The sequence below is a fragment of the Muntiacus reevesi genome, chromosome 2 (genome assembly GCF_963930625.1).
Source record: "Muntiacus reevesi chromosome 2, mMunRee1.1, whole genome shotgun sequence".
Taxonomy (NCBI): Eukaryota; Metazoa; Chordata; class Mammalia; order Artiodactyla; family Cervidae; genus Muntiacus; species Muntiacus reevesi.
In genome coordinates, this window is record NC_089250.1 from 204,222,968 (window position 1) to 204,242,767 (window position 19,800).

Below are 19,800 nucleotides of genomic sequence, written 5' to 3' on the forward strand. Positions count from 1 at the left end.
AGGGGCACAGCAGCTGGGGCGAGGGCAGAAGAGGGGTGATACCTGTGACACGGTTCAAAGAGATGGAGGAGGGGGAAACGGGTTATCCTATGGCCAGAGAGGATAGAGAGACACCGTTATCCAGGGAGGGAGGCAGGCACAGGGGCCAGGAGAGCTGGGGAGGTTGTGGGGGTGCCTAGGAGACCATGTCTGCATGGGGCTCAGAGGGGCGAGCGGGGGGAAAAGAGGGAAGGGGCCGAGTGGGCCGCTCGGCGAAGGGCACGGGCCCGGCGGACCCCGGGAACTCACCCACCTGAAAAGGAAGGGGGGGGGCAGGCGCCTTCGCAGCGCGGAGGGAGGGGGCTGTGCCAGGGCTTAGGGGGGCGGATGGGGCTCCGAGGCGGGGAGCCTCTTACCCTCCAGGTAGTTCCGAGCAACAAACTTGAGGATTTCATCGAGCCCAATGACTGGTAACGAGATCTTGAGAACCATGAGCCAATGATACAGGTCCAGGGCTTGGAGCTTGAAGATCATCTGGGTGAGGGGGCGGGTGGGAGGCAGGAACAGCAGTGAGAAGGAGCCAGCAGAGCCGCCACTGTACCAGCCTGACCATCCCTCCCTCTGGACCCCTGCAGAGGCCCCCATGCGTGGGAGGCAGGTGGCCCCTGGCCAGAAGAAGGCTCACCGGCAGAGGGTCCACATAGAGGATGAGGAAGTGGAGGGACATGGAGAGGCAGATGGAACCCACCAGCCAGATGTTCACCCACGGCGGCATCCGCACAAGGGACTGATTCTCAGACAGGCTGAAAGGGGGCGGCGGGTAGAGCCAGGGTAGGGGGCGCACAGGGGAGAGAAGTGATGAGCAGGAGGGCCGGAGGACAAAGGCGGTGGTCTCCAGACAGGCAGGGGGAGGGGGCGTGGGCCCACCTGTTGAGAGCATTGCACATCTCGATGGTAACCAGCACAGACAAGGCCATGGTCATGGGCTCGGGGGCCTCGAAGACCTCACAGTCCACACCCTCGAAGTCGGGGTTGTGCTCCGTGCACTTCATGAAGTGAGTCTGCCGGGGGTGAGGGGAGAAGCTGGGATCCCCCAGAAGTCTCCATGTCACCCTCCTTTACTGCCCCCTCCTCACACCTCAGTCCTGCCCTACCAGCTGGCTGTAGGTGACGTGAGGCCCATCCTCGGCATATAGGAACCACCAGGCCGCTGCTCCCACGGTGGCTGCACCCACGTAGCCTATGGGGGAGAGGAGATGGGACTTGGGGGGGCCAGGGCTGGGGAGATAGGAGGGCTTGAGAGGGCCTGGTGGCCATGAACAGTGGTGGATGTAGAGGGCCCACCAGCCAGGGTGGCTGCCATGGGGAAGCTGAGGGTGGGGAAGAAGCTTGGGGTTCCATCCTGCTCACCCCCAATTGCCATGTAGCGGAAGAAGAGCCAGCCACTGATGAGGGGCTCCTTGGGGGTCCGGGGGGGCCGGTCCATGATGTCCAGGTCTGGGGGGTTGAAGCCCAGGGCTGTGGCCGGGAGCCCGTCCGTCACCAGGTTCACCCAGAGCAGCTGCACGGGGATCAGGGCCTCAGGCAGCCCCAGGGCGGCTGTCAGGAAGATGCTGCCAGAAGGAGGCGGTCACAGGTCTGTCCTGCTTCCCAGGCCTGTGGTCACCCCGTCCCCCACACCAGCCCCAGGTTCCCCGCCGATCGCCCTTTCCGCTGCTCACCAGACCACCTCACCCACGTTGGAGGAGATGAGGTAGCGGATAAACTGCTTCATGTTGTTGTAGATGGCGCGGCCCTCCTCCACGGCGGCCACAATGGTGGAGAAGTTGTCATCAGCCAGCACCATCTCGGAGGCCGTCTTGGCCACAGCAGTGCCAGATCCCATGGCAATGCCGATCTCTGCCTTCTTCAGCGCAGGGGCGTCATTGACGCCATCACCTGTCTGCAGGAAGAGAGAGAAGGTGGGAGCTGACCCCTTCCTCATACCCTCCTTGACACTCTTCCATCCGGGCCCGAATTCCTCCCCTCTGTGCATCTCACCAGGGCCCCCGCTCAGCCATGTCCTCCCTGGGCCCCCAACTTCCCCAGCCCAACATCTCAATAGCCACGGAGCAGACCCTGTGGGCCCCGGTCCCCGCACCATCGCTGTGATCTCATCGTAGGACTGCAGATACTCCACGATCTTTGACTTGTGGGAGGGCTCCACGCGGGCGAAGCAGCAGGCGCGTCGGCAGGCCTCCCGCTGCTCGGCCAGGGGCAGGTCATCGAACTCCCGGCCAGTGTAGGCCCGGTCAGCTACATCCTCGTTCTCCCCGAAGATGCCAATCCGTCGGCAGATGGCAATGGCCGTGCCCTTGTTGTCCCCAGTGATCATGATTACTCGGATTCCGGCATCTCGGCATAGTTGGATGGAGCCCATGACCTCCTTGCGGGGCGGGTCCAGCATGCCCACCACGCCAACAAACGTCAAGTCCATCTAGGGGGGCAGAGCAGAGAGTGACAGGCTCAGGGGAGGAGGCTCGGCGGGGGCAGGAGAGCTGTGTCTATGCCTGGTGCTCAGACCTCAGCCAGGGCTCTAAGCGCAGGGGCAGGAAACGTTCCTTGTTCCCATGAGGGCCTGCGGGCCTGGTGATGCCAGGCCCGTCCTTGGTGGCAGATCCTGTCTTTCATAGAAAGAACATAACCTGGACGTGAGGGAGGTGCTTTCTGCTTCCAGCAGGGCCACTTGCTTGGTCTCCAGCTTTGAGTGTTACCTGCCAGGCCACACTGTTCTCTCTATAAAATGGAGTGGACTTCCGTGCTACTCAGAGCAGGTCCACGAGATAAAGAGCCAGTGCCAGAATACAGGTGGATGCACCTCTTAAGACAACCTCACTGTGGGACTTCCCTGGCAGTCCAGTAGCTAAGACTTTGCCTTCCAATGCAGCGAGTGTGGGTTCGATCCCTGGTCGGGGAGCTAAATCCCACATGCCTCGGGGCCCAAAAAATCCCAAAACATAAAACAGAAGTAATATCATAACAAATTCAACAAAGACAAAAACCACCCCCACAAAACCTCACTGTGGAAACACCCAAGCTGAACCCAAGCCGGCTGGCTTCTGTTCTGGAACAAGTGCCTCACCCTCGTATCAGATGAGTCCACGGACCACAGGCCAAGCGGCCTGGACTGGAAGACTCCTAAGATTCTTTCAAACTCTGACATCCTGTGACTCCAGGCCCCGTGACGAGGGAGGACGTGACGGGCAGAAGGGGTGAGGCAGGTGACTCACCTCGTACTCCATGAACTTGGTAGAGTCATCCAGGACCATCTCCTCTCGCTTGGGGGGGGTGTCCCGGGTGGCCAGCGCCAGGCAGCGCAGGGTGTCCCGGCCAGTACCCCACTCCTTGATCACCGACAGAATCTTCTCCTTCACCGGCCCTGTCATGGGCACCCGGGTGGTGCCAACTCGCACATAGTTACAGCGATCGATGACCCCCTCGGGGGCACCCTAGGAGCAGAACAACACTCAGAGACCGCTGTTCTTTCCAGCACACGGTGAGGCAGCATGGGCAAAGAGAGGGGCTCAGGATTAGGAAGAAGGGGGGCCAAGGCACACTCGGAAAGTCCTGACCTTGACAAACATCTTATTGCCCACAGCAGCCCGAGATTTCGCTGGAGAGCAATAGACAGACATGGACTTTCTGTCCCGGGAGAACTCCAGGGTGAATTCCTTCTTCATTAGCTGGCGGATCACCTGGGAGAGAGGAGACAGGGAGGGAGAGGCCAGACTTGAGACGGACGCGGAAAGAGTGATGATGCTGTGCTAGGAGGGAAGAGCCCCAGACCCCTAAAAGCATAGCCAAAAAAGATCTGGAGGTCAGAGCAGACCACAAGCTGAGTCTGAGATCAAGCTGAGTCTGCTACCTACAGCAGAAATGGAGAGAATTCCAAGGCTAGTGGTGCTACAGTCTTAGTGTCCAACTGAAAGCATGATAGAAACAAGATGACGTAGTGTGGCACTGTCCAACAGAACCTTCCAGAATGATGGGGATGTTTAATAATCTAGGTGGTTGAATGCAGTGCAACTGAACAATGTCTGCTGAGTCCAGGATATGTGGTTAGTGCAATTGAAGAACTGAGTTTTTACTTTATTTAATAATTTAAACGTAAGCAACCACATGTGTGGGTCTGTGTGTTGTTAGACAGTGGGGAGCTGGTGCCTGGCATGCAGTACTAAGCATCTCATCAAAATGAATGTGCCAAATGCAGTCTGGATGTTTCTCCACAAAACAATAATAGCAACAATAGATAAAATTTTAAATATGTTGATGTCTATATCATCATTTGTAAATTGTTTAAAATGAATCCTCTATTGATACTTAGGTGGTTTTCAATATTTTTGTTATATTAAAACAGCAATGAGCATCTTGCCTTTACCAAAAAAAAAAAAAAAGAATGAGTGGTGTGGGGAATATAATAAGACACCCCTGAGGAAATCAATATAGACATTCAGTAAATATTAACAGTGGGAACTTAGAGCAATAATCTCAGATTTGGACTTGTGTATCAGGGAAGCAGATGCATATGAGGTAGTCATATTTCTCAAATCCTAAATCAGGTATTGAAAGTGTTAGTCACTCAGTCATGTCCGACTCTTTGCAGCCCCATAGACTGCCATGACTGTAGCCTGCCAGGCTCAGAGGAGCCTGGAATCCATGGAATTCTCCAGGCTAGAATACTGGAGTGGGTAGCCATTCCCTTCTCCAGGGGATCTTTACGACCCAGGAATTGAACCCAGGGTCTCCCACATTGTAGGCAGAATCTTTACCATCTGAGCCACCAGGGAAGCCACAAATCAAGTCTTGAGAGCTGATTAAAAAAAATTGAGTGTGTTCCTAGAGGCGATGGGTAGCCGCTGACATTGGGCTGTCCCAGGATGGGTCGCTTATGGTTTCTGGGACCAGCTCAGTCCCTAGGAACATGGTGGGGAAAGTGACTGTCGGTGCCTCCAGGGATGCTCCAGCTGGGCACCATAAAGAGCGGTGTAAGTTAGGGACAGGAGGCCCCGCCCTGAGTCAACCTCACCAAGGAAAGCTGTGGGCAGGCTGGCTGCTTGTTCGGGCTGGCTCCCAGCGCAAGGCCCTGCGGGGCCCCGTCTCCTTAGGTCCTGGCCTGTACAGGGTGGAGACAAACGGGAGGGAGCACCCAGACTCACCGAGTTGCAGGCGTTGGCCCTCTCTACCTTCGAGAGGTTTCTCACTTCAGTGTTGAATACATTCATCTTCTCCACCAGGGTGGTGAGGGCCGTCTCGGTGGCCTCTCCCACCTTCTCATAAATACCTTTGGTCTGAGAGGGCAGAGGAGGAAGAGGAAGTAGGTGCCGTGGGCTCCTGGCCCCTTGCTCCCACCTTCCACCTAGAACGGGAAGGGAGCAAGCTACTCTCTTCCCCTTACACCCCAGAGAGGCTTGGTACGAGGGACGCCCTCCCCCAGACCCCTTCTTTACAGCCTGTCGGGGAGGCCTGGATGCAGACAGCTCAAGGGGGAAGGAGGGGCCGCTTCAGGAGAGGAGAGGTTACCTCATTGAAGTCCAAGGAGGAGTCATTGCAGAGGGCACAAATGGTGGCCAGCTCCACCAGCCCGTCATACTGCCCTGAGCGGACTGGCTTATCATTCTTCAGGCTGGCAGCGGGGCGGGGAGGAAGGAAGGGAAAGAGACAGGTAGAGAAGATGGGGGATGAGATGCAGAGAGAGCCTGGGGAAAGCAGCGAGGGATGGGGGGGGGGTGGGGAGGTGGCACCAACGTGGTGATGAGCGGCAAGGGGAGAGAGAACAAGATCAGGGAAGGAACAGGAGAGAAACAGGAAGACAAAACTAGAGGGAGGGCCCTGGGAGAGAGAGGCGGTGTGTGTGTGTCTGTGTGTGTGGTGGGGAAGGGGCACAGGGACATGGAAGACGACCCCTGGGGGGACTTACACCTCTCCTTCAGGAGCGTAAGTGGAGCCAGTGATAGAGAACTCGTTCAGCAGGCAGAGGTCCCCATCTACCCTGTCGATGATGAACATCTGAAGAGAAGGGGGGTGCACACACATGGCTAACTCTCCCTGTGTCCAAAGGCAGTCTGCACCAGGCGAGGCCCGGGCCACGAGCATCCCTGTCCAGCCAACTGCACACACTCACCCAACTTCCCCCACCATCCCCCCCTGCTCATTCTTTCTTTTTCCTTCCTGCATCCTACCCTGGCCCACCACTCCCTTGCAAATCATTCTTCTTATTCTGTGTCCATGGCCTTAAAAGATACGGGACTTCCCCAGTGATCCAGTGCTTAAAACTCCACACTCGCAAGGCAGGGGTCTGGGACTGGCTCCCCGGTCAGGGAACTAGATCCCATGCGCTGCCACCGAGAGCCCACATGCCGCAGTGAAGACCAAAGGTCCTGGTACCACGACTAAGACCCCGCACAGACAAATAAATAAAATGAATATATATATATATATATTTAATTATTGCAGGGCTTTCCTTGTGGCTCAGTAGTAAAGAAGTCTCCTGCTTATGCAGGAGACACAGGTTTGATCCCTGATCTGGGAAGATCCCACATGCTACGGAGCGACCAAGCCCGTCTGCCGCTACTGTCAAGCCGTGCTCTAGAGCCCAGGAGCCACAACTACTGAGGCCACGCGCCATGGAGCCCAAGCTCGGCCACAAGAGAAGCCACCACAAGGAGAAGCCTGCACAGTGCAACGAGAGAGTAGACCCTGCTCGCCACAACTAGAGAAAAGCTCGCGCAACTAGAGACGCAGCACGGCCAATAAAGAAATAAAATTATTTTTAAAAAAAGTTATTGCGGGTCACTCTGAAGGTCCCTCCAGACCAACTGGTAAAATAAGAGGTGCATCACAAGGTGTTCTGGGGACTGTGGCCGCCAGTCCACGTGTCAGCACGTGACCCATCTACAGCTCCAGCCTCTTGCAGCCAGATCTTCCAGTTTTGCAGGAAGAACTAGAAATTCAGGTTATTCTTCTACAAAATCTCTTAAGTTTTCAAATGTGGGAAATGAGTTCATTTTTATGAAACATAACAGGAGCCCAGTGGCCTGGCTTTGACGCCTATGCTTTGGAGGGAAAGTAGGTCACACAGCACAGAGGTGAGAAGCCCACCCTGAACCAGCGCAAGTGTGGAAGTGATGGGGCTTAAGACACATTCCAAGATAAAATGGTTCTGTGGCCAGCAAAGTCTGGGAAAATCTGGGTTAAACAGAGTGAAAGCCACCCTCTCTACGGTCAGCCTTCTCCGAGGCTTTCAAACCCCAGCAGGCCTGTGGTACAGCCTGTCTGTGCCTCGATACTTAGGACAGTAATTTATTTCACAGACATGCTAGTCCAGAGAATTGTGCCTGGGGTCCATGGATGACCCCACAGACCAAGGGATCTGTGAACTTTGATCGCAAAACAAAACTAACATCTTTTTCAGGTATACCTATAGCTGATTCATGTTAATGTTTGACAGAAACCAACACAGTACTGTAAAGCAATTATCCTTCAATTAAAAATGAATAAAAAATTTTAAATTACGTTTCATTTTTTTCTCTGATATTTAGCATTTCCGTCCAGTTATGAATGTGGGCAATGCACCATGTTAGCATTAGCAAGACCTGTGACTTGGCCACTAATAAAATCATAAACACTCTCCTATCACGTTGCATTGTTTCAGGGCTCTCAAAATAGCATTTATACTCATCCCTGCCTCAGCGTTACGGCGCTTATGAGAACTACTGCTGGACTTGCTACTTAATACATCATTAAAGGCGCATATGTGTTACCAAATCACGAATCTGTTTTTAAAATATTTTGATTGCTGTATTTCAATCAGTGGTTTCCTCTGTAATCCAGTGTATTTTATTTCTGTTTTTGCCTGCGCTGTGCGGCTTGACAGGATCTTAGTTGCCCGACCAGGGATGGAACCTGGGCCACGGCAGTGAAAGCATCAAGTCCTAACTGTTGGACCAGCAAGAATTCCCAATCCAGTGTATTTTAAAAACAGGATCTTGTGTGTTTTATTTTATACACTGAAAATATTAAATGTAGAGGTCCAGACAGCCAAAGGGTCCAAGGCACAGAAAAGATCAAGGGCCCTGGTTTAGGAAATGCCATTCGGGATTCACGTAACCAGGTTCCTCCTGCCCCGTCATGAAGAACCACTCTGGAGGGTAGTCTGGTGCACAGGCAGGCTCTCTAGGGCCAGAAAGACTTGGGTTTGAAACTCAATTCTCCTCCTTATTAACTATGCATGGAATTTCCCAGAGCCTCAGTTTCCTCCTCTGGAAAACTAGGTAACAAAACCTTCCCCTGATGGGGCAGCTGTGGGGGATTAGAGATAACACATGGCAGTGTCTGGCACATGGATGGAGGCCACAGAGAGCTGTCCACCCAGGACAGGGGGGCTTCTCTGCTCCCTCTCATAGCGGGCAGGATGGCACCCTGTGCCTTCTGAGCATTTCTTTCTCAGGCCAAAATGAGAAGCTGCCTGTGATGAAGGGGTCACCCCACCATTTCACCTCCCATCTGAGTGGGAGTTGCCACCCTGCCCTGACCTTGCAGACAGACATCTGGTTGGTGGTGAGGGTGCCCGTCTTGTCAGAACAGATGACAGAGGTGCAGCCCAGAGTCTCCACGGAGGGCAGGCTCCTCACGATCGCGTTCTTCTTTGCCATCCGACGGGTACCCAAGGCCAGGCAGGTGGTGATGACTGCAGGAAGGCCTGTGGGAAAGAAGGAGAGGGGGTGAGGGAACTAAACCAGGGGACAGAGGAAGACCTAGTGGGGTAGGCTGAATGTGTGTGTGTGTGTGTGCGTGCACATGCTCAGTCATATCCAACTCTTTGGGACCCCATGGACTGTGTAGCCCACGAGGCCTCTCTGTCCATGCAATTTCCCAGGCAAGAATATTGGAGCAGGTTGTCATTTCCTTCTCCAGAGGGATCTTCCTGACCCTGGGATTGAACCCACGTCTCATCGCATCTCCTCCACTAGCAGAGAGATTCTTTTAACAGCTGTGCCACCTGGCTGAAGAGCAGCCCCCAAAGATATCGGGTCCTAATCCTTGAGACTGGTAAATGTTATCTTTTTCGGATAAAGGGTCTTTATAGATGAGAGGAGGAGACAGAGAGGTTGCCCTACCCTCGGGGATGGCAGCCACAGCCAGGGCCACGGCGATCTTAAAGTAGTAGATGGCACCACGAATCCAGGAGCCCCCATGCACGGGGTCGTTGAAGTGGCCAATGTTGATGAGCCAGACAGCCACGCAGATGAGGGAGATGACCTTGGAGAGCTGCTCCCCAAACTCATCCAGCTTTTGCTGCAGAGGGGTCTTGTCCTGCTCTGTGGCGGCCATTTGGTCACGGATCTTCCCAATCTCGGTGCTCACGCCGGTGGTGGCCACAATGCCAATGGCCTTGCCAGCTGCGATGTTGGTGCCCTGGGAAGGGGAAGAAGAGGCAGGGAGTCAGCCAATGCCCCTCGTGCTGCAATGCACCCCATGCCCAGCTGTGGGCCTCATCTCTTCCCTTGCCATCGCATCTCTCCCAGACCAGGCCCCCCCGGCTGGAGCACAGTACAGCTGGCCCTGGAGGGCTCACCGAGAAAAGCATGTTCTTCTTATCCTGGTTGACAGCTCGGGGGTCGGGAACAGGTTCTGTGTGCTTGATGACAGAGACAGACTCGCCTGTGGAGAGGGGCCGGAGAGGTTTTCAGATAACGTCATGTCCTCCTCTCAGACTTCCCGCCTGTAACTCTCTCCCTTCTCAGCCTAGGAAGGACCAAGCAATAATCCTGGAGGAAATATGGACTCTGAAAAGAAGCCCCTGGAGGCAGATGGGAAACTCATTGCCCTTAGAGTAAAAAAGCCTTAACCCCAATCCCCGCCTGACTACTCACAAGCAGCATGACTTTGGATGACTTAACCTCGGTCTGCTCTTCTATGAAATGGGGACAATGATGTGTACATTTCAGAACACAGTCTTGGTGAAAATCAAATAAGCGGATGTACATGGAAGTGCGTTCTCAATTGGAGAGCACTTTCCTGGAAGGGAGAGGCCCCCACCCTGGGGACCTTGCCTCCCTCACCAGAAGGGCAGGAGCTCAGGCAATCACCCTGAGCCAACCCAGCTGGCCTCCTTGGACCACAGAGCAAGCTCACTGGCTCTCTCCTCTCTCTCCCAGGGCAGGAACAGAAGCAGCTGAGGTTTTAAGTGGATCTGAACCCTGTATCTGATCCTAGGACCTATACTTCCTCACTTGGGGGCTTTTGAAAAGGCAGGATAGTTCTCTGGGCAACCATGCCCATGTATCTGTGTGGAAGGGATGGGTTATTGGCCATATGGAAATGGGCACAAAATCCCACTGTCTCCCATGACCCACTGTGTTCCAGGCTCAGGCTGTGAGCAAAGCTGACCAGGGCAGACATCGCTGCCATGATGGGGCCAGGACGGGGGCCCTATGGTCAGGGGTCCCCTTTCTCTCTGTCCACTCAGTTCCTCCTGTATCAAATCCTCCTGTGATGCACACCCCCCCCCCCCGCCCCCTGGCCAGTAGACCTGTCAGGATGGACTGGTCGACCCGGAGGGTGGTGGACTTGATGGTGAGGATGCGGATATCTGCCGGGACCTTGTCCCCCACTGTGGAGAGAGAAGAGGAACATGAAGTCAGCAGAGAAGGGAGTTTTCTCCCTTCCGAAAAAAAAACCGTCTTTGTCTGAAGACCTCACCTCCTCCTTCAGGTCTTGGGGGGGTCGCCTGGGCTATGCTCCTGTCATCCCAGCAAGGCTCTCCCTCTAACCCTCACTCCCATTGTCCCCCTGCCGAATGTTCTTCTCCCTATTAGGCTGTGAGCCTGGCGAGGGGTGGGCTGGGCACACAGTTTGTGCGCAATACGGGTACACTGTGTGATACAGGGGAAACGGGACAATCTTGTCATCTAACAAGAAACTAAAACTGAGGATTATTTCCTGTTGCTGGTCGGTAAATTGTGTCCAACTCTTTTGCGACCACACGGACTGTAGCCCGCCAGGCTCTGCTGTCCATGGGATTCTCTAGGCAAGAATACTAGAGTGGGTTGCCGTGCCCTCCTCCAGGGAGTCTTTCTGACTCGGGGATTGGACCCACGACTCTTGAGTCTCCTGCATTGACAGGCAGGTCCTTTACCACTGAGTCACCAGGGAAGCCCTAAAAGTGAGGATGGGAGACAGCAAAACAGAGGGGGAAACAAGAGAGGGAAAGGTGAGGAGGGACAGGCATGAAAAGAACTAGAGTAAATAGGGTGAGTCAGGGACTTCCCTGGCAGCTCAGTGGTTAAGACTCCATGCTTCCAATGCAGGGGTTGCAGGCTCAATCCCTGGTTGGGAAACTAAGACCCCACATGCCACAAGAGGCAGCCCTGGTCCCCCAAATATAGGGTAAGTCGGATAGACGTGTATCCATGGACGAGAACAAAGTGGAACAACTGGAGAAGGTAGCAAGAAACAGGAAAAAAAAATTGGGAATTGAGAAAATCAGTGTCAACCCAGACAAAAGGCGGAGGAAGAAGACAGGACAGGGAAGTGTGAGAAGAGAAGATGCCGGAGGAGAGGGGGCAGAGGTGGAGGCAGAGGGTGCAGGCCCGCCAGGTCCACGTGGAGGGGATGGATGCACATCAGAAGCCTGCTGGGCCGTGGTCTGAGCATCAAGGGAAGGCAGGAAGCCAGCGTGAGTGAGCTGGGGAGACGGGTTGGGGAGAAGGGGCCTTTGCAGGAAACAGGCAGTGGGGGGTGCTGTGGGGGGTGTGGGGCGGGGGTGGGGCCATAGACAGCAGGGAGCTGAGAAAGGTGGGGGGAGGCCAAGGGATGTTCACAGAAGGAGGGGGTCAGCCCAGGAAACTGCCTGGGAGACACGATGGATGCCCCACCAGACTTAGAGACCTCTCCAAGGAAGAGAACCGCCCCCCAGCCTCATCCCGCCTGGTCCCAAGGCTGGTCCTAGGGATGGGGTGTGACTGCTCTCCTTTCGCTGCTCCCAGGGTTCCTCCTCCCGTGCCAGAGGAAGCTGCCGGAGGAGGGAGGAGGTCAGCAATGGAGTTGGGCGGGACACCCTGTCACCCAAGCCAAAGGGATATTTATAGACATTCATGGCGCTGACTCCAAAGCGTCACGGTGGCAGATGGGCCCTGGGATGCGGCACTGGGGTCTTCAGCCCGCCCGCCCTCCCTTTCACCAAGCTTCCCAGGGTGGCGACTTGGGTGTCTGGTGGAGGGAAGCAGGCCCTAGAAAGACACAGCTCCCTATGCCAGGGGCCTGGAGACGTGGGAAGGCCGGCGTGGGGCAAATATAAAAACCGCTGAAGGGGGCAGAATCCCAGTAATCTTAGCCTCCTGGCCCCCACCCCTCCCTGGTCAGGCATTAAGTGTCCCTCACCGGAGAGGCGGGGCCCTCCTTGAGCTCCCCTCCTCCAGGTCCCGTGCTCTCTGCTGGGGCCTGAGTTTCCCTTACATGGTCGGGGGCTCGAGCCTCTGGCCCCCCCTTCCCTTCTACCATCGCTCCTTCCCCTTTGAGAGGCCTCAAGGGCACTGAGAGGTCAAGATTTAAAGCTGACCAAGCTTGGGGGTGGGTGGAAGGAGAGGAAAGCCAGGCCTCAGGAGGGGGTGGAGACGGGGCCCTTGGCAGGGACTGGGTTCCACCTGTTGCTCGCAAGAGCTGGCTGAGAGGAGGGGGAACAAGGGGTCTGCCTGCAGCTTCGGGGACAGGACTGGCTGTTCCTGCTCAGACTCTGATGGAGAGGATGTGTCGTGGCCACAGTGCCCTGGAGTGACCCCCGAGGAGTATGAGAAGGAGAAGCAGAGACTACCAGACACCATCCTGGCTACCTCCTGGACACGGGATCGGGGCTGAGCAGCCCCCACTCCCCACATACACATTTTCTTGGCCTCGAACCCAGCCTGGACCACTCGTTCCCATCACTCACCAGCCACCTCCACGATGTCTCCAGGAACAATGTCCCGAGCCTTGATCCTCTGCACTGACTTGCGGTCAGCCCGGTAGACCTTCCCCATCTCGGGTTCATATTCCTTCAGAGCCTCAATGGCATTCTCTGCATTCCGCTCCTGGGGGGAACAAGGTTGAGGAGAGGAGGGTCAGCAGAGAAAGGAAGGTGGTAGAGTGAGAAGGAACTGGTCAAGGAGGATGGGAGGGGTAGAGATGAAGGAGCAGGGGCCAGAGTCATGGGGGAAGTTGGGGCATCACAGAGAAGGAGGCAGGTTATGTGGTCCTGGCTCCTGGCCCAGGGGAGCAGACAAACCTCACATGACGAGTGAGGAAACCGTCACCCATAGCTAAGAACAGGTAAGGGGGTTTAGGGGTTGTCCTGGTGGCTCAGACAGTAAAGAATCTGCCTGCAATGTGGGTTTGATCCCAGGTTGGGAAGATCCCCTGGAGAAGGGAATGGCTACCCACTCTGGTATTCTTGCCTGGAGAATTCCATGAACAGAGGAGCCTGGCAGGGTTGCAGAGTTGGACATGACTGAGTGACTAACACTGCTACTACTATTATGGGGGTTTTGGGAAGAGAAAGAAGGAGAATCAAGTAAAATCAGGAAGCAGGGGATAGGAAAAGCAGAGGGTGGTAGAAAGCAAGAGGAAGAAGGATATCAAACGAGCATTTACTGAAATCCTCCTACAGGCCAGACACAGGGCTGGGTACTGTCACACTCATCATCTTGTTAAATTTCACCACAACTCAAGGGACAGGATTATGAGTCCCATTTTATGGATGAGGAAACTGAGACTCAGAGATGAAGGCACCTCCCTGGGGTTGAACAACCAGCAAGTGAAAGTGGGAATACCAAGTCTCCTGAACTGGGCAAAAGGATGAGATGCCAGGCAAGACCAGGGTAAGTGATGGAGAAAGAGGAGACAGGGAGGGAGGCTGACCTCAGGTCCAGCGTCAGGATGTGAAAGAATGGGGGGGGTGGGGGTGGGGTGGGGTCAAAGCTAACCTGCCAAACCCCCACGATGGCATTGGCAATGAGGATCAAGAGGATGACAAAGGGTTCAACAAAGGCGGTGACGGTCTCTTCGCCTTCCTCAAACCAGGCCAGCACCTGGGGAGCAAGGGAAGGAGATCAACAGACAATAAAGCCCCTCAAGTGGTTAAGGGGAGCAGACAGAGATAAGAACATGTGCAGGAGCAAAGTGGGCGGGGCATCACGGAGGCACTGCAGCCCCACATCCCTTTAAGTGCCTACACGGTCCACTCCTTTAACTCACACAAGCGCAGCCACTGCTGTTATTCAGCGGGAACAGGCGGGCACAGACATGCACAGCTCGGGGATTAACTGGGAATGCTTTCAGGTTTCCCTGACCAAGTTGCTGGCTTGTAAACGAAGCTCAGGGGACACCCAGGCCAACTACCCCCAAGCCACATCCATCCCACAGGAGCCAAAACCCGACAGAAAAAACCCTGTGGTCCTCGCAGGCGCCCTGCCCACCCGCAGCCCTCCCCCACTGCCCGAGGCAGGGAAGCTCCAATTTCATGAGGGAGCAGGAGGAGGGGATAGTGTTACGGGGCCTCCTGTACACACCCCACCCCAGCTGTTGCCACTGCCAGGCAACAGCCACAGGCAAATGTCAAGGAGCAAATCTGAGAAGGGAGAAGTGAGGTTCTGCCAGCTAGTGCTCAGGGGCCCACGGGGCCTCTACTAAGAGACCAGGGGACAAGGAGACACTTTTGCCTCCAGAGTGCTGTCTTCCAGGAGGACTAAGGACTTAAGGAAGGAAGTCCAAAATGCAGGCGGGACTGCTGGCATGGTGGGTGCTCAGGGGAGCTCCAGGGCAGGAGCGGAGGCAGGCCCTAGAGAGGGGGGCGGGGGCAGCCCTGAGGCTGAGGGGTAAGGGGAGAGTCAGGTCAAGTGGATGAAGAAGGGGGTCCCGGGAGTTCCAGCCCTGATGGGGGGAGGGGGGGCGAGGCCCAGGGACAGGGGAGGGGTCCGGGCCTTTAGAGTCCCCCTCGCACCAGCAGCTCTTTCCCGCCTCTAGGAGGGAGTCTCTGTCTCGACCAATCAGCGTCAGGAGGGAGGGGCAGGAGCTCCGGGACGCTTGGGGATTGGCGGAGCCCTGTGTGAGCCCCGGGGCATGCTGGGAGCCGCGGTGGCCTGGGAACAGCAGTAGCATCTGAGCCCCCGAGCCCGGCGCTGGGGGGGTAACCCGAGCCCTCCGAGCCCTTGAAGCTCCGGGGGCGGCTTAGCTTCAGTGTTTTGGCTGAGAACATCCTTAAAGCTTAAAATAAAACCTGCCTGCGGGGTGTGGGGGAGGACAGAGGAGTATGCAAGTCAGCGTCACCCCACTCCCTCAGTGCTAGTCTGTAGGATAGGATGCTAAGGGCTTGGACCAAAGGAGCCACTGATTTGGGGCTGCCCACAAACATATTCTCCAGATCCCCCGAACCCACAGCCCAGGCTAGCCCCTAGATGCACCCCACCCCCAACACACTTACAAAGGAAATGCAGGCGGCCAGGAGAAGGATCCGCACCAGGAGGTCTTCAAACTGCTCTAACACCAGCTCCCACAGGGACTTCCCTGAGGGCAGAGGCAAGGGGAGGGGACGGGGTGGGGGACGGTGTGTTAAGGTCTAACGGATGAATGCAGGGACTCCAGGTGCAGGCTGGGGTCCAGCCTGGAGCAGGAAAGGTCTAGGGTGATGGGCAGGCCATTTGGTACTGAGAAAAGGACAGAGGGAGCTGGCCCGAAGTCCAGAAACAGGCTCCTCAAAGTGGTGGGCAGTTGTTCAAGGATTGGATGCCTCAAGGAGAACGTGCCTGGAAACTTCTGCCCCCAGCCAGACTCTAACCTTTGGGGAGGAACATTTGCCCCAGGAATTGGAAGGAGAGGACAGGGAGAAGGGAGTGGGGCACAGAGGGAAGGAGGTGTCATTTATGAGAGCTCAGGGCTTCTAGTAACTTACCCTCCTCAGCAGGGAGCTCTGCCCGGGGAAAAAGAAGAAAAGGACATTATTTATTTGGCATTCAGTCTAATGCCACCCACAACCAGGACTTTGTGGTAAGGTAAGAGAATCAGGCCACCAAAAAGCTGAGGTTCACCGAAGTTGTCCCAAAAAACTTCCCAAAACTCAGGGACTCAGGGATCCTGCTTTCTCAGTATCCTCCCCTCCCTTGCCCTCACAGGACCAGGTCTTGGCTCTTCCCTAAGATACCCTGGAGGGAGAGGCTTCACTGTGTGTGTGTGTCATTGTGAGTGAGTGATTGTGTGTGTGTGTGTGTGTTGTGGGGATGCAGGAGGGTGTTACCAGCCTTTTCCTCCAGGGAACACTTACCATTATGGCCATATTTCTCCAGATGCCGCTTAACTTGGTCCGGGGTGAGGCCTGTAGTTTCGCTCACCCCAAAATAGGCCAAACATTCTTCTGTGGTCTTGGAGTGTGCAGCCTCCATGGTGCTCCCTTCCTGGGGGCCAGGGGGCAGTGTGTTCCTTCTGGGGGGGTTCTCACACGTCGGGGGCCTTCCTCAGTGTATCCACCTGCCTGTTTGTCTGGGTTTCTTCCTCTTTCTTTCCTTCCCCCCCCCAGGTTATTCTTCCCTCCACGAAGCTCTGACCCCCGTTCCACTTGCAGCAGCCGGCCACCCCCCCAGCCCCCAGCTGGTCCTTATGAGGGAGTAGGGGGGGCCAGGCTCCCCCCTCCCTCAGACCAGGGATTGGCTGGCCGGGACTCTAGCAGGAGGGGTCAGAAGAGAGAGATATTTCTGCTGACGAGGGGGAACAGTGGGGCTGCAGCCTGAGATGTCACTCATGAGGGAAGCTAAGGTGGCCCCAGCCCCAGGGAAGGGGGGGTAGGGAGAGAGACCTCATTTTCTGTCTTCTGCTGCTGAGCCCTTCCCCAGTTGCCGTGACTTCTTCAGCTGCACTGCATTTCTTATTCCACAGTCACCCCTTCCAGTTCTTCCCTTCAGCCCACTTCTCTCCATTCCGTTTCCTCAAACCCTCTTCCCATCTCATCCCTCCTGAACCTGCTTCTACTGCTGCAGTCTCATCCTTCCTTCCTGAGTTTGTTGAAATGGCAGCAGAGATACCCAACCCTCACTGGGGCTGAAAAGGGGGAGAACATCCTTTGGGGGCAAGAGGAAGTGGCTCTAGAGGGACAAGGGGAAGCAGGGAGGGGAGAGGGTCAAGGGGACAGGGCAGAAGACGGTAACCCTACCCTAGGGAGGGGTTGCTGCAGCTATCAACAAGGGATTTAGTGTCCAGGCCCCGCTGAGCAGAGCCAGGACTGCTCGTCTCTCCCTAAACCCCCCCCTCCCCATGGCTCTAACTCAGCCTCTGGGAACAGAGCCTTCAGGGCCCCCCCACCCTTGAGAGGGAATCCCCCCCCCAAGAAAATGGGATACCCAGGCAGCCGGGAAACCTAAGAGCCTACAGAATGTGCTGATGGTAGACAGAGAGGGATCAAAGTTTCAGAATGGGGGCAGGGGTCACCCCAAGTCACGGAATGAGGGTCACCTCGTCCCACACTGTTGCTGTCTTCAATCCACAGGGTTTACATGGCAGCCCCTGGATGGTGTGTGGTCTGCACCCCACCCTGGCCCTGAGGGAGCCGTGCTCAAGGGGAGTGAAGATGGAGCTGTGTGCTCAGCCGCTGGGCATAGCCTGCGGGCAGAGGCGCGAGGGAAGGGGCAGCAAAGGCGGGGGCCAGAGAAGCAGAGGCTCCAGACGCAAGGAATGGACATGGGCAGATTGATGGGGACAGGTCTAGGGGAAATAAGGACAGACGGAGCTGGGGGACTAGAGACAAGGCTGCCGGGGTCAGAGGGAAGTCTGAGGAGCAGTGGGGAAAACGGACAGCAGGGAGCTGGCAGGCGGCAGCCAGGTGGGTGGGGGCCCAGAGCTGGGTGCAAAGCCACAAGTTGTTGCTGAGCGGCTGGCTTCGGTGTCAGCTTCCTCGGAGCAGCAGCTGCTCCGAACCCCCCGCCCCCACCCCTGCTCTGGGATAGGGGTGTCTGCTGGTCACTACTAGGGCAGCGGCGGGAGGAGCAGACAGAGGGTGGCATGGGGCGTGGGCAGGGGAGAAAACGGGGGCAGAGAGGAGGCAGGCTCCGTGAGAGAATGGTGCGAGGTCAGTGAGGTGAAGCAGCAGCCTCATGGAAGCAGCCCTGGCCTCAAGTCCTTCTTCTGTCTGGGGCCCAGTTTCCTAAGTGCACAGTGAGGCACATGGACCGCTGCAAGTGTCCTCACGGGTGCTTCCCTGTCTGGCGCCCAAGTTCCCAAGCAGACAGTGGTATAGGAGACAGTGGGGCAAAGGAAAGGGGACCCCCACTTTTGGGGGGTGGGTAGGCCAGCAGGGGTGGATGGCACTGCAGGATTTAGCCCCCCGCCCATGCTCATCCTTTCTTCTGCCTGCACTTGGGGGGAGGGTGACCTCTCGGGTGACTTAAGGACACAGTGCTCCTTGCCTCCCCCTTTTCACGGGTCCAATAAATCCCTCCCGGAAGCAGACTCCTGCGGTGACCTGGGGGAGTTTGGGGGGCACAGACAAGGGGGTATGCGTGCTGGGGGTCACATCACCAGGCGCCTCCACCTGGCTGAGCACCCACCTTCTTAGGCCAGTATCAAGCCTTTCGGAGCTGGCTGGCCTGACCCTGCCACCACCTGGAGGAGTGACAGGGCCACTGTCTTAAAGGAGCAGGAATGCCCAAACATGGAGAAGGGGGAGAAGACTGGACAGATCGTGGCTTCAAGGGACTCAGAACATGAGGCTGAGGGAAGGACGCAGGCTTTACAGGGCACCGCTGCCAACAAGGCACTTTAAGGTTATTCACTTCTGCCTCCCCCAACTTCTCAGAGGGGAAACGGCAGCCAGGAAGGGAAAGCCACCAGCCAAGAACTGCAAAAGGATCACCGTCAGGGAGGCTGGGTGTGAACTGGGATGGAGGCGCATCTCTTGGAGCACTACCCCCACACACACACCACTACGCCAGGGTCTCCAGGCCCAGAGTTGGAAGGTGTTCATCCCATCCTGAGGGCTGGGGCTGAGAACGGGAGTGGTGGACTTCTAAGGGACCACTGAGGCACATGGCCATTCCCCATCAGTTCAGAACTTTGGCCGAAACATCCGTAGACAGGCTTAGAGGGAAACAGTTTCCTAGGCTCCTCCAGCCAAGACTTGCACATCTTGGGGTGGGGGAGGGGGAGCTCAGGGGTCCTGGTACCCTTCACCCACCCCCCTTCAGAAAGCAAGGCCCTGAGGCTGGCAGGGTTTGGGGGGTGGGGTGGGGGGAGGGGGAGCCTCGCAGCACCAGTTGCTGCTAGATTAAGAGGATGAGCTCCTGCTTACCCTGGGGCGCCACAGCCTTCTCTCACCACCTCACTCTGAGAACACAGCATCCAGATCCCCAGTCCATCCCCCTCCCTCTGCAAGGCCAATTCTATCCCCAGGCTCCAGAGGCCCAGGTTTGGGGGAGCCCCAGGGATGAGACCAAACCAGAAGAGCTTCCCTCGGCGAGCCCCCAGGCTGGGTGGCCCGTGAGCCCAGCTGTCTCCTGTCCATCTCCCTACAGGACGCAAGGCCCAGAATAGCAAGGTCATGAGCATGGGTAGGGCCTCCTGGAGGTGGGGGCAGAGGCTGAGGGGCGTGAGCGTGGAGCCTCCACACTGCCCGGGAGGGAGGGGAAGTGGGAGGCAGAATGGGAAGGGGTTCAGCCGGATGGAAGTGGGGGAGGGAGAGGGCCAACAGAACAGGTGGGATTCTTCAGAACCTGGCTCCTCCTTGTTGGCACCTGCGGAGCTGGGAAGCCTGGGGTGCCCTCAGTTGGA

The 19,800-nt window shown here is 56.4% G+C and overlaps 1 protein-coding gene across 1 annotated transcript in view; it reads right to left on the minus strand.

Moving 5' to 3' along the window:
• Positions 1-16,622, minus strand: part of ATP2A1 (ATPase sarcoplasmic/endoplasmic reticulum Ca2+ transporting 1) — a 17,269-nt gene extending 647 nt beyond the window's left edge. The window contains exons 1-22 of the mRNA XM_065924557.1: positions 16,310-16,622; positions 15,941-15,958; positions 15,473-15,555; positions 13,977-14,081; positions 12,947-13,085; positions 10,550-10,630; positions 9,593-9,678; positions 9,135-9,432; positions 8,550-8,716; positions 5,936-6,024; positions 5,539-5,641; positions 5,175-5,306; positions 3,591-3,713; positions 3,249-3,467; positions 2,120-2,455; positions 1,701-1,921; positions 1,390-1,592; positions 1,134-1,219; positions 907-1,040; positions 665-782; positions 396-513; positions 43-87 (exon numbers count right to left, since the gene is read on the minus strand). Coding sequence (XP_065780629.1) covers positions 83-87; positions 396-513; positions 665-782; positions 907-1,040; positions 1,134-1,219; positions 1,390-1,592; positions 1,701-1,921; positions 2,120-2,455; positions 3,249-3,467; positions 3,591-3,713; positions 5,175-5,306; positions 5,539-5,641; positions 5,936-6,024; positions 8,550-8,716; positions 9,135-9,432; positions 9,593-9,678; positions 10,550-10,630; positions 12,947-13,085; positions 13,977-14,081; positions 15,473-15,555; positions 15,941-15,958; positions 16,310-16,427 — 2,982 coding nt within the window. The 5' untranslated portion in view covers positions 16,428-16,622 and the 3' untranslated portion in view covers positions 43-82. The remainder of the gene's footprint in view (positions 1-42; positions 88-395; positions 514-664; positions 783-906; positions 1,041-1,133; positions 1,220-1,389; positions 1,593-1,700; positions 1,922-2,119; positions 2,456-3,248; positions 3,468-3,590; positions 3,714-5,174; positions 5,307-5,538; positions 5,642-5,935; positions 6,025-8,549; positions 8,717-9,134; positions 9,433-9,592; positions 9,679-10,549; positions 10,631-12,946; positions 13,086-13,976; positions 14,082-15,472; positions 15,556-15,940; positions 15,959-16,309) is intronic.
• Positions 16,623-19,800: the final 3,178 nt, after the last annotated feature.